At 43.8% G+C, this 14,166-nt stretch overlaps 1 protein-coding gene and 1 pseudogene across 1 annotated transcript; one reads left to right on the forward strand and one right to left on the reverse strand.

The window, feature by feature from the left end:
* The first annotated feature begins 1,861 nt into the window (after window positions 1-1,861).
* Window positions 1,862-7,861, forward strand: LOC144127724 (uncharacterized). The gene is made up of 7 exons (XM_077660628.1): window positions 1,862-1,888; window positions 4,692-4,745; window positions 4,858-4,914; window positions 5,409-5,462; window positions 5,728-5,781; window positions 5,907-5,919; window positions 7,233-7,861. Exons 1-7 carry the CDS (start codon window positions 1,862-1,864, stop codon window positions 7,859-7,861), a joined length of 888 nt encoding a protein of 295 aa, XP_077516754.1.
* Window positions 7,862-12,551: 4,690 nt separating this feature from the next.
* Window positions 12,552-13,341, reverse strand: LOC144127725 (uncharacterized; annotated as a pseudogene).
* Window positions 13,342-14,166: the final 825 nt, after the last annotated feature.

Here is a 14,166-nt window from a genome sequence, read left to right on the forward strand (position 1 = left end):
ACTAACAGTTTTAAATACAGTTTTTTCCCTAGAACAGTGCAAGTTTGGAATTCGTTACCGGAATCTGTTTTTTCCTCGCAAAATTTTTCTGATGCGTTAAATCGTCTATTTACCTGCTAATATTGATTATATGTATGTTTTGTATACGTGTGCTGCTGATATTGTATAAGTTTATTCGTTTGATTTATTGTTTTGGTATCCGTGCGCTGCTAACATTGTATAAGTTTATTCTTTTGGTTTTATTCTTTTGGTTTCCGTGTGCTGCTAATATTGAATAACTTTATTCTTTTGGTTATGTAACATTATATGTTCACTCCTGCTTGGGCCAAGCAGTGGCCTGCTGTATTATGAAATAAATATTCTAATAATCTAATGTTGATGCATCGGCCAGTTTGCCCTACGTACACCTTACCAAAGCTCAGCGGAATCTGATAGATTACATTCTCTCTGCATTGCACAAACTTTTTCCTGTGCTCCGAGGGACACAGGAAAAGAATCGCGAAGATTCTGAGAAGCGAATGCTGGAGACACGTCCGCCTATTATACGACTGGCTACGGTTTCTCTGCTTCAGCTGGAAAGGAACGGGCCCTGCAGGCTTCCGGACACTCAGGGATTACCAGGTCCTGGCTGAGACAAGTGCCGAGTTCCTTGTAACTTGCGGCGACTGAGCCTGCTCAAGGTCCCCAAGAAACAAGTTGGTGCTGTTCCGGTTTCCTACCTTGGAGGGGCGGTCGTTCCACACAACGTTGAGAGTGTCCTCAACAAGGGCCCGAAGTTTAGCCTGGAAGTCCCTTTGAGCAAGCGCGAGGCCTTGGCAACGGCGCATAGAATGTGCTGACAAAGTTCAAGGCGAAGAGAAAGAACGTTGCCATTTAGAATGTGTTGATACGAACCGCAACACTTTCAAAAGCAAGAAGAGAGGAAATTCTATGGTGAGATATGTGGCAAGCTATTTTAGAAACTCTGACCTCGCTTTGATGATGTCCGAAAAAGAAGGAGGCTTTGTGGTCTTGACTCAGAAGCTTTGCAGTGATAAGGCCATGTCAGCTGTCTTAAAGAACATTAGGAGCACAGATCTGAAGCCGTCCAAAGCGAATGCAAAGGCGGTTGCCCTGTTAAGAGAACTGAAACTCGACCGGCTAAAAAGTGAAGTAGTGAAGAACAAGGGTCTTGTGCTCACTGTGTTCTTAAGTGCCAAGAGCCACAAGGTGGAGTGCCATTTTAGAGCCATTGTTACGAAAACTGGATCCTGAATTTTTTAAAATTGCTTAAGGTGTATCTTTCTTCAACGATTGTGAATTTTCAGGATAAATTTTGCGTGCAGAAACGTGGAATTTGTATTGGTTCGTGTGTAGCTCCCGTTCTAGCTGAGATCCTTTTAGCTGAAATTGATCGCTCGCTATACACCTTTTCACGGCCTACCCTTGAACCAGCGCGCCTGCGCTGGCGTCCCTGGTGTTGAGGGTATCCTACCATAGTTGCCACCTCTCTCCGAGCTGTGACGTCGCCGACTCGCCTAGCGGTTCCACGGCCCTGTGTGTGGTTTTCGAAGCGGCGTGCTTCTACTATGTCGTATTCTAATCGAAAATCATCTGGCCGGAACTGCGCTGTCTACGGCTGCACTAACAACCAGCGCAAAAAAAAAACATTCTAGGCATCATCGTGTGCCCACAGCACAGCGTTGCGCGAGAGGAGTGTCGATGCGATATGTTTACTTTGCATCGTTTCCCCACGTCGCCAGCACTGCGGCAGCAGTGGACCACTGCCGTCAACAGGAAGAACTTTGACGCGACAGAAGCCTCCCGTGTGTGCTCGCGACACTTCGTCGGAGGAACGAAGACGGAGGAAAACGCTGTCCCCATGCTGGATATGGGCTACGAGAAGAAAGTAAGTTTCCGTCGTCTTTCGCTCGCAACCCAGATGAGCGCACACGCTTCTGCTACGACGATTTACCAGCATCTTTTTTTCAGGTGGTTGTTGGACGACGCCGCCTAGTCAGACAGACGTACACACCGCAACCGAAGAAGGTACGCTGTGATGTTTCATGTCCATATTTCACGTACATTTTGAAAGTGTGACAGCCCGTGCCTCTTTGTAGAAGCGGAGATCGACTGGCGCCAAGACGGGGTTGTGCAGCGATGCTGGACAGATAACTGACGTTGGCGCGCAAGCGTGCCCAGATTTAGTAAGTTTATTATCTTCTGACTGTTACAGTGCAGGCGCAACGAAATAATCAAAACAGAGAATGGCACGATCGTTAAGGTTTTGGAGCTTGCGCGGTTGAGCGACATCGCGAATCGCCGAAACCAGACGCACGTTACTTTACTTTTTCATGTGCTTCGGAAATTACTTGCTGTTTTTTTTTTGCACCGTTTCATAGCCAGACGACTACCATTGAAAGGCCTCTACCTCATGGGCAGAAGAGTTTATAAGTGCACGTGCAGCATTAAGTGAATGCCCTGAAAAATGTTCTCTTCCTCTCCTGTACGTGGGTGCATATTTACATACTAGACTGTGCTTGTATTATGTTTCGGCGCAGTTAACTTACCAGAGGGTGCTTCTTTCAGACAAGTTCTTTCCTCCAGCTGCAATGACACATAGTTATCCATCTAGGGTGAAATTGACATTTTTAATGATGCCTCTGCATTCATGGTGAATGTGGCTGTGTAAATGTCACAGGTTACGAGGAAAGCACTAAATGGTAAAATTGTTATTTTTATGCAGTCGATGTCTGATGATAAGGATACTGATACACCACTTGAGGAGTGCAAACTGCTGGGCTAGTTGGTTCATATTGCATAGAAAAGGAACCAGCGAGAATAGACGCAAGACAAGAACAAAGGAGGCACACACCACAACGCTGGACTTACAACGGATTTATTGCGATGAAGAATTGCTCATTTTAAAAGAATTTCCTGCCTGCGCACCCACCCTACAGACAATACACTTCGTGCACCACATGATGACATGCCTACTATAACGATAAAAAACTGCCTGCGCACCCACCCTACAGACAATACACTTCGCGCACCACATGATGTCATGCCTACTATAACGATAAAAACTTGTACTCCTTTTCAGTGATAATCACAGACGGCTCACTGACGCATTTCTGCTTATTCTTTCTGATCATGAATGCCTCCAATAGCTCACGCTCACGTTTAGATTTCCCCCGGAGGAGTACGATGCTTGCTTGGTAAGTGAAAACCTTGCATACCACTTAATGTCCACAACTTTCACATTCTGCAGCACATTTGTGTGCATGTCATGGCATCATTGATTGCTCGCAGCTACACCCTCCTAAGTCATAAAATCATGCCCTTGTGAGACGTTTGGAATCATTGTTAGGACTAAAGTAATGCAAATGAAAGCTCTTCTAAACATTTTTTTCTTTTGTAGAAAGTTGTGCAGGCATATCAAGTAGGAACTATCTGTACTGTCGAGGACAAAAGTTTGCGGGATGAGAGTATTTGGAAAAACGTTTATTGTAGCTTCACCTCGCTGCCCAGTCGCCCGATATTGCTACCGGAGGAAAGGGCATTTAGGCCTTTAAAACCTTCATTCAATATTCATTCATTCATTCATTCATTCATTCATTCATTCATTCATTCATTCATTCATTCATTCATTCATTCATTCATTCATTCAATCATTCATTCATTCATTCATATATTCATTCATTTATTCCAAGAAGTCAAGTCCCACAAAAATTTGTCTGCGATAGTACAGCTTGCGTCAGTATATCCACTAAGGCAGGACGCGGTCACCCTAATGTTTCCTTCCGCAGTCAGCATCTAACGCTTAAGGTGCCAAAAGGCAGCGTCATTAAATGCTTTATATGATACAAGCTGAGAGAGAAGGTCATACTCATGCGGGCATATCTGAACTGCTAATAAATACAGACTTTGTTCAGAATGGAAACTTTGAAATATAACACCATTGTGTAGTTTGGAGCAAGGGCTAGTTTCACTTCATAACTGCATGGTGGCCGACTTTTTGCATCATCGCAACACATACCGATATGTCACTGCCTCATAGGCAGAGGTGTTTCTGGATAAGTGCACACACAGCATTAGGTGAATACCCTTTTTTATTTTTGCTGCCTTGTATGTATGCATGTAACTTGCACACCTTAGTGTATTGGTATTATATTCACCCAACAGTACACGTTCCAGCTTTCAATGCATCTAGAGTAAAATGTGGGTTGCCTGACTGACAGTACATTGACATCTAGGTTAGGTGTAAAGGCCAGTTTCACCACAGAACTGCATAAAAGGTTGAGCTGTTGCTAGATAGCAACATTATGAGCATAATTCTGACCAAAAGGCCATTGGTCATCAATATGCAATGCTCATACCGATAAAATAGTAATAAAAATCTGAAGTGCTGTAACTCTTTTCTGCTGGCGCTAAATCAGACATTGGGTACCAATACTATGATGCATTAAACTGCTAATACCCATCTGTAACCTATCTTAGTGCATATTAGATAAAAAGTAGTCAGTGTGAAGCGAAACACTGTAAAATATGTCTTGCATTTGGTCAAGGGTTGAATTCTGTACCAGAAAATGGATTTGGCTTGCATAATGGAAACTAGCTGCGACAAATATGCATGCTGCAACACATTTTTCATTTTATAAATGAATTAAAACCACACATTGGTAACTGCACTTTAATATGAATTGATACAGGCACCCGATGACATGGTCGAGCAGCCAAAATCAGATGAAGTGGCAACTGCCGTGGTAAGTGCTTTCCCAGGGTGCCTATGTTAGCACTAAGTTCCACATTAGTTCTAACAAGCGAATGTGCTTAGTACTATGATCAACAGTTGACATGCATTTTTCTTCGATGCAGGTAGTGCCCAACATGGCCGAGGAGGCAATTCTAGACCAAGTACTAATACCTACTATGGCAAGTGCACTCCTATCATCTGCAATCTGTTGTTTTAGTTGGCTGCGCTCAGAGTGCACGTGCCGTGACATATTCAGCACTTGTGCTTCAATTTATGATAGGGAGGTAACAAGGACTTTAGTGCGTAAGCCCTAATCCAATGGGTACAAATCCCGAGCAAAATTGTTCGTTGTCTGTCTTCCGTGAGCTCTCGGTCCCGCGACATTGTTCACTCTGTAATCTCCTACAAAGAAAAAAATGTGTGCTTTCGCACTGACTTGAATGTAGTAAACATTATCCGTGTGCTTTTGTATATGTTTAGTAGACGACACTTGTAAGGTCGCGCTAAAATGTAAAGATTTGCGGCTAGGTAAATAAGTTGTCTTCTCATACCGGTCTTCAAATGTTTGGGGAAAAAGCTCCAAGGACATCTTGCATATCAGAAAGCATACTGGGTGCTACTGCACATAACACTGCTGCTCACACTGAATGCACAACATTTTTTCATAATGCAGGCAGCTGCAAAAACGGCCGAAGAGATGACGGAGGTTGAACTGACACCTGCTGTGGTAAGTGCCCGCCTGCCTCCAGCTGTGCGCCCTTCTCTGAGTGTTAAAGTCATGGCTAAGGGCAGACGGTTACACCCAGAACGCGCCCTCCCCGAAATCCAGTAACAGTGCGTCTCTTTGAGATGCTGATGATTGGTGCCTCAGCCTGTGTAGAACTAGTCTGTGCCTTGAAGATGATAGCAGCACGCATTATGACAAGCATGCACTCTAGGACAAGTATCACACTGCCAGCAATACTCGATGCACATTGTTTTTTATTATTCAGGCAGCGCCAGAAATGGCTGATGACGGGATCCCAGATGAAGCAGCACCTGCCATGGTAAGTGGCAACATGCATATGTGCCCTCCATGGTACAAAGCTTTCATCAAAGCTGATGGAAAATGGTTGCATTCATTATGCACAAGCTCTGACATGCACAAATATGTATCATTTACAAAATACAGGTTGCCAGCGCCAGTACGTTTTCCCAGTGCTAAAGAGCTGAGCATGTTGAAGCGTATCCGCACTAACAACACACAGCAGTGAAGTCTCATGTAAGGCACTAGCAACTCACCATGACAGGTGCAGTGTGGTCACAAAGAAATTGAGAGAGATTAAGAGCTTCATTTTATAATTAAAATTCATATACAAGAGAAGAAAATAATTCAAAATGTAAACTTATGAAAGGGTGGTTGCCAAGTGATATTTGAGCCAAGCAGTTTTGTTGGTTTAAGAAATAAAATCAGGATGATCTCTGTTCATGGAGATTACCTTTTAGTGCGCTAAATGTGGCGTGATGTGGAGGCAATGATTTTTGAACGCGTATGACTAAAGGTATTGCTGGAGATCATATCGTAAGCTTTTTAGTGAGCACATTTTCCACAATCTTCCATCATGTTCTGATGATGTGAAGTGCCAGTCCCCAATGTGCGCCACAGTTCTTTACACCTCAGCAGAAACAATTTTGCTACCAATTTTATGAAGAGAACCTTTGGCACGCGTAGAGAAACTTAAGGAGTGGTCTATTGTCGAATTGTCATGTTGCCGCGGGTTGGGTCCACTATGAAAGCAAACATAAGTTCATGCTGATGGAAGTCCAAGAAGCCACAAATAGCTGCTGCGCAGCTGAAGAATTCAAGGCGCTAGTTTGAAATGGAGGAGCCATTTTATTACTGGAATGCATTTAAAATGGGTACTCCTATGGTTCAGCCTCTAAGTTGTCACTTAGGGCTCAGAAAAAACTCAAAAGTTGATTCAAAAATATGTGCAGCTCACAAGCTGTAGTCGTGGAATGCAGCTCTGCTTAGGTTTACCATCCACACCAACATGCAGACCTGGCAACTTACTGCCCCTTTTTCTTTGCTATAAGAAGAGATTTGTTTATGGCCAACGAGTTTCTTATTACCAGTCAGGGAGGAGGTAAAAAGGTTCCGGCAGATGTGGCATGCTGATGACTTTTGTGCTTGAACTTATGCCTGACTGGCCTAGTGGGATGCAGATGTTTCGAAAGTGCTTCAGGACTATTTCTGGCAAACGTGCATGTGTAGTTTTGGATAATCACGAGACTGTAACCAATGTATTGGTGCATTGTTTTGTTATTTCATGCGCTAGTAACTCTTGCAACTTTCTTTCTATGCAGGAGCAATCTCCTGAAGTGAGAACTGCTTCAACTCAGTAGGAGGACCAGAACAATGAACATAGTTACTGCCAACGTGGTCTAGGCACATTGTGAAATAAACAGCAGCTATCTGCGGCAACGTTAGGAGAAGACGACTGTGTCTTTTATACAGGGCTGGGTAAAACACACTTCCAAAATTTGGTCACAGCAGTGAAAGTAGAGTCGAGGAAGCTCGTCACTGTGCTCCCCTATGAAGATCAGCTGCTGCTCACTCTAATGCGACTGCGCCTTGGCCTTCTCTATGGGCACTTGGCTAGAATATTTCAAATATCAGTAGGGAGTGTCTGCAACATTTTCAGGCATGTACTGTCGGTACTGTGCACCATTATGGAAAAAGTCGTAACTTGGCTACCGCGATCAATAATCCGAAACAGTATGCCCAAGTCATTCATTGACAACGGATACGACACAACAACATGCATTGTCGACTGCTCCGAAATAAACCTGCTGCGGCCAAAAAAACTGATGCCAAGGGCGCAAACCTATAGTAGCTACAAGGCGCACAGTACTGTGAAGTTCCTTATTGCCATAGCACCAGATGAGTACATAATGTATGTGTCTCCAGCTTATGGAGGACGTGCATCAGACAAATATATTACAAAAGACTGCAAGCTGGAGGACCATCTCGGCCCAGGAGATGAAGTCATGGCTGACAGAGGCTTCACCCTGACAACAAGCATGATTATTCAAGGGGTGAAGCTTAACGTGCCTGCGTTCACAAAAGGTAAGGGTATCGTGTAAACATGCTATAATTAATGGCTCGATTGTCTCATGGATATGTCATTTTGCAGGGAAATCTCAACTCAGTGAAGAGGAAGTCACCACGACGCGAAGGATAGCTTCCGTGCGCATTCAAGTTCAAGTTCAAGTTCAAGTTTATTTTCCTTTCTTACAAAGGAGCAGCCTGGACTAAAAGCTGTGGTAACAGCTTGACTGGAGGTCCCGACTCCTTGAGACAGTGGCAGTACAGAAGGAAGGCGAGGGTCACATCATTTACATTAATTAGTAATGTCATGGGTATCCGATGCAAATCCACATTTACGCGGAGCGCGAACACACATGCAAAACGAAAGTCGCAATACACACATGTACTCAAAGCAAATGTTTTACATCACTAAATCATGTCTGCTTCTTTCACAGATTGAAATTGTCTCGGCAGTAGTCATGGATATTGTGTTTTGAATTTCTGGTAATATCAAACTTGTCATGGATTAGTTTGTTTAGCAAGAGGGGAAGGTTGTAACTTAAGGACTGGTTCATAGAGTAAGTTCTTGGTGTTGGAGTGATCCAAGTTTCTTTGTATCTAGTGTTACGGCAGCTGTTATTTTCTCTCAGTTGTCCAAGTACAATAAAGGGATTGTCACGTTGTTGTGAAGAGTATTTATAGCATAATAGAAGCCTATAAAAGTATAACGCGAAGATTGGAAGGATATCATACTTTATAAAGATATTTCTTGTGGGGAAAAGGAATGGCACATTTGCTATGGACCGGACGGCTTTTTTCTGCAGCAAATGCAATCTATGAAGATTTGTTACCACTGTTGTTCCCCAAACCAAGCTGCAGTATTGGATATGACTTAGTACTAACGCGTTGTAGAGCAACATCTTTACCCTTACTGGAAAAATATGTCTAAAGCGACCAAGTATATCTAGAGCTGAGGAAACTTTCGAACAAATGTGTTCTATGTGCGCATTCCAAGTTAGGTTGTAAGAAAAGATAACGCCCTGTGTTTTTACAGAAGTCACAAGCTCTATTGGTTGGCTGTTTAGGGCTATATTAAGAGGCCTAGATATTTTCTTTCCCTTAGGGAGGTATAACAGAATTTGTGTTTTTGACGAATTTATGCGCAAGGAGTTTGCATCTGCCCATGAGTGCAGTTTATTAAGGGCTTCGCTTGTTTTGCTTTCAACCTCGGCCTCGGAAATACCTGTGACAAAAAAAGTTGTGTCATCTGCAAATGACACAACCTGAACATTACTAGCGCTGTAGACGATGTCATTTATATAAACTAAAAATAGCAAAGGCCCAAGATTGCTTCCTTGGGGCACTCCGCATGTTATATGGAGGGTAGGAGAGGATGCTGTGTTTATATCTACATATTGGGTTCTGTGAGATAAGTAAGATTGTAATAGGGTTAGCGCTAGGCCCCGCACACCATACCTTTCCAATTTAAAAAGAAGAATATCATGATTTATGAGGTCAAAGGCCTTAGTAAAATCGATGTAAATACCCATGGTGAGCTTGTTTTCACTGAATGCCTTAATTATAATTTCTTTTTGAGTTAGAAGTGCTGTCTCTGTAGATCTTTTCTTCTTGAATCCATGTTGAAAATCTAGAAATAAGTGATTTTCGTCAAAATAAGAAGTCACTCTGTGATGTATTATTTTCTCGATGCCTTTGGAAAACACAGGCAGTATAGAAATCCGTCGGTAGTTTGTGAATAGGTTCTTATCACCTTTTTTACGTGGAGCGCGCCATAAACAGGATTAAAACCTACAGCATATTTAAGCAGGCCCTACCCATCAAGTCCAAGAAGACGATAAGCGATATGATTCTTGTTTGTGCAGGGCTTTGCAATCTCAAAGGCACTTTAATTGCTACCAGAAGAGAGCCCACAACTGAGTAGATTTGTGCCACGTATCAGGAGCGTAGCCAGGGAAGTGGGGGGGGGGGGGGGAGGGGGCTTACGGGGCTTCAGACCCTCCCTCCCGACTCCCTCCCGAAATTTTTTCGAACTGTCCCGCACCGCTGACCAAAGCAACCACCGGCGCCCGAAGTCATTCTGGATTTTGTCATCAAGTGTTTTTCAGACTAGAAAAGACATTTTGGCTCGTACATGGCTAACTCTGGTTGGATTTCTTGGCAACGCCCGTGCACCTGGAGTCATGTAACGCAAGAGGCCCCATCCTAGCACCAACTTTCAAGGACCTATCGATGGCTCGCTGTTGCGACTAAAATTTCGGTGCAATTACTCGCAATACATGACCGGTGACAGCTGCTGCTGCGCAGTACACAGGAACGAAGGACAGCGTCATTCAAAATTTTCCCTGCCAGTTGCATAGGTACAAAAATGTAAAGGTTCTTGAACGACAAACATTCATTAAAATATTCGTCCTCTACTTGCTAATTTCATCGCCTTTACGTTTTTCATATCAGCGGCATGCATGCACAGCTTTGCTGGTTCCATATAGTTTTATACTTCGTGTGATATTTTCTTTACCTATTAAATACGCGAAAACATGGAAGCATTGGTATTCGTAATGTCTCCCACGAGTGAACGATAAGGGGATAGTTGGTATGACATGATTACAAGAAAAAACTGAGCAGGGACAAGACACAGAAGGGAAGCATAAAGGACGAGCTCGTCCTGTTTGCTTCCCTGTTGTGTCTTGTCCCCTGCTCAGGTTTATGTTTTGTAATCATGTCTGCCACGATTTTTAAGACATACGAATACATTCTTTTATTTCAAAAAATACATATTACACTTGTCTAGACAGTGCGCAGCGTTATCTAATACACAATAGCATTGTCAATTGCAATACAGTTATTATTGTTGCATTTGATTCTTCCACAAATTCTGTGAGGAGGCCGCGCTGCAACATGACCCCCCCCCCCCCCGTAACAAAATTTATGGCTATGCCACTACCAAGTACAAGAGTATGTGTGGAAAGTGGACGAAATAAAGTAGCCATACCTAATGGCTGGAGCCATGTTGCAGTAGCCTTCCACACTAAAACTTGGAAAGGACCTCATTTCAAAGCAATGACGTGGCTGGCATTTCAAAAATTGCACCTTACACGTACTCAAAATTTGTCACTAATACCTTAAAGAAGAGGTCATTCTAATCCCCAATGTGCATATGAAGCAAAGAACCGGCAATGCAAATGTGGGGACACTGCACACGTGCACGTGGCCTTACTTCACATCATTTTCTAGATTGGTACTGCTTGCAGCCAATGTCAACACTTGTCCCAGCTGACTGGACTGCAAGGTATTTGAACTTGAGGTGTTTCACACACACAGTTTTCCAGTTTATGAATGCACAATAACTGTGGAACTAAATGGGTGCATCTGTAATTAAAAGGCATTATTATGGTGCTACACTCATTGAAATGGGTTTGGTCACTTTCTAATAACATTGTGCCATTTGTGCAAGCAATGCAATGTGCACTTACTTGCACATATATCCCAAATGGTGAACACAATGGCCATAAGCAATGCACACACGAGACAAGTGGAAACTCTAGACATCATTGCACGTAACAGTGCATTGGTCATAGAGATATGGATTATAACAATGGTTTTGGCACTGAGCAGATCTGACGCTCTAAGATCACACAGAGCAACAATTAGGCCACAACTTGTTGAATACCTGTCTTGAACCTTAAATCAATTCATGAATTGCAGGGTTTGTTTATGGTTTATGGGGGTTTAACATCCCAAAGCGACTCAGGCTATGAGAGACGCCGTAGTGAAGGGCTCCGGAAATTTCGGCCACCTGGGGTTCTTTAACGTGCACTGACATCGCACAGTACACGGGCCTCTATAATTTCGCCTCCGAATTGCAGGGTTGCCTACTGTGCAAGCACACTTCAGATATACAGTATCTCGCACTTTAAAGGAGGTTTCTGGATAATACTCAAGAATATTTATTCCAGTAGCACTCCCATTTCAAACACCAAGTTCACAGAACCTTGAGTAGTCTGCGGAAATAATGAGCCGTCCAGACACATGGCGCCTTTCCAGTTCTGGCAAGATGTCATGGAAGTAAAACTGTTCGAGTCGTGGCAAGTTTGATTTCACAAACATAGGTGCAAAAGGCACTTCAACAACAATTTCAGCTTCTATACTCCACATGTAAAAATAACAGAGTTCACTGCCTGTGCACAGCATCTGCAGCTGAACATGGCCATAATAACCGTTCGGCCCATTTTCTGACAGCATGTACTTTCCATCAACATCCTTAACGTCGTGACTTCCAGAACGCACAAGGTCCAGACAGTTCATCACATGCGGACACTTTATTTCTAGCACAGCGGCAGCTGCCTCAAGGAGGCCATCGGGAGACGCAGAGAGCCAGGGCATATCCGGACATAATATTGTGCCGCACCGTGTCACACTGTGCCCTGTTTTTTTTTTTTACAAATTGTGCACGAGCCACTGCTTCAAATTTCTGGCCATATTTCGTGGCTGCATTGCCAGTAAACGTGGGGCTGATTATGGCATTCACTGCTTTATCACCTGGTGTGCTGCTTTTTTTAGGTACTTTTCTCATGCAAGATGCTGTCAATCTAAGGCACCGTGCCATTAGCCAAAGTGGCGAATATAGGCTCCTTGTGTCTTTCTCCAGAGATGCTGCAGCCTTTGGCGATAAGTTAACAAACTTGTTATAAAAGGCGCAGCATCGAAGGCAGCTGGCTGGTAAGTCACTTATGACTTCATGGCTGCCATGTGGTGCTGCCTCTTGCCGAAGTCTGCTGGGCTGCCGTGGTGCTGCATTGAACGTTGCATAAAGCTGTGTGCCTGGAAGTGGAATGAAAGAGCACACCACACTGACAGCAGTTGAAAATAGCTGAGCAAAATAATAAAATGGATGATACCTGGACTATTGAAGAGCTCTGGATATCCTGACTCCTCATGCATTTTCTTCAATTCCTCTTCTGATAGTGGCGCTTTAACAGGCACAGTCTTTGCCTGAACTTCAGGGTCGACTGTTTTTTCCTTCAACTTGAAGTTTATCTGGTCAAGTCTGCTGGGCTCAACGTTGCGTTTTGTACCTCTGTTCCACTTTGCGGCAGCGTCTGTGCAGGCCCTTCCAGTGAAGCCACGAGAAACGGCAGTCCACTTTCCACAGTACCGCTCCCACGTGGCTACACACTCTTGCCTGTCCAGCCATGCAGGAGCAACCAGCACGCACAACTTCGCCTGTGCTCTTTGCCGACAGCCACACTTGATGTGGCCTGCTACTTACAGCCTGTGAAGGCGTCACTTCAGATTTTAGCACCACAATGTCATCACTCACTCTGTGTGCAAGTACTTTCCCCACCCACCCTGACTGCAAGTAATTGTATGACTCTAATGATTTGTATGCTCTTACTTCAAGCAGATCACATGCTTTTGTCTGCACTAAGTAGAACACAATGTCGGGCCCCTTAATCTCTGGCCAGTCGCGCATGTCTTCTAACAAGTCTTTGATGTCATCTGGGTGGGTGTACGTCATGGTTTCTGCAAATGAAAAGAGCACATAATCACTGTTGGATTACTCTTCCATAATAGTTTCTAGATGTTGAATTAAGAAAACTGCTTTTTACTAAGCAATGCAAATCAGCTGTCTCAAGGAGACAATTTCAACAAAGCATTGTAATCATAACCCTTATCAAACATGATAAGAACATCATCTCCAAGTTATGCACATGTTGTGGGCAGACATTCTTTTCAACATAACCACTGCGAATTTCTCACTATGCCTTATGGCACACTTCATGAATAAAAAAAATGCATGCGGCCAGCCCACCTTACCCTTTATCCAACTATGCAGGTAAATGAAGCAATGTACCAGTACACACAGCAATCTCGTAGCAGCCATTACTAGCTACTAGCAAACTGTGCGGCAAAGAAACTTCCATTCAAAAACATTTTTCAAGGGACACTTTTCAGTCACACGAAGCATTATCACCACGCACCAACTTTCGCTTCTCCAGCCGTACGGCACGCAAAAAACGCGAGTACGTGTAAACAAACTCTCATTTCACTGACATGAACACACGGGTGTGACAGCGACGTTTGCGTTTTTTACTCAAGAATATGCGTCCATTAAAGTACGCTCGGCATACCAGCACTAACAAGAATAAGTGTAAGCAAGAGCGTGCTCTTTCTGGCCGCCGTGGCGTTCACAGGTTATGCGAAAGCGGGTGCCATTCTTCTCGGTGTCTTAAATCAGCGTTACCCTGCGCGGGGGCTCGCTGGTTAGGACGCTTGACTGCTAATCACGAGGCAACGGGGTCGATACCGGACGCGGCGGCCACGTTTCCATCGGAACAAAACG

This window comes from Amblyomma americanum, chromosome 4, assembly GCF_052857255.1.
Source record: "Amblyomma americanum isolate KBUSLIRL-KWMA chromosome 4, ASM5285725v1, whole genome shotgun sequence".
NCBI lineage: Eukaryota > Metazoa > Arthropoda > Arachnida > Ixodida > Ixodidae > Amblyomma > Amblyomma americanum.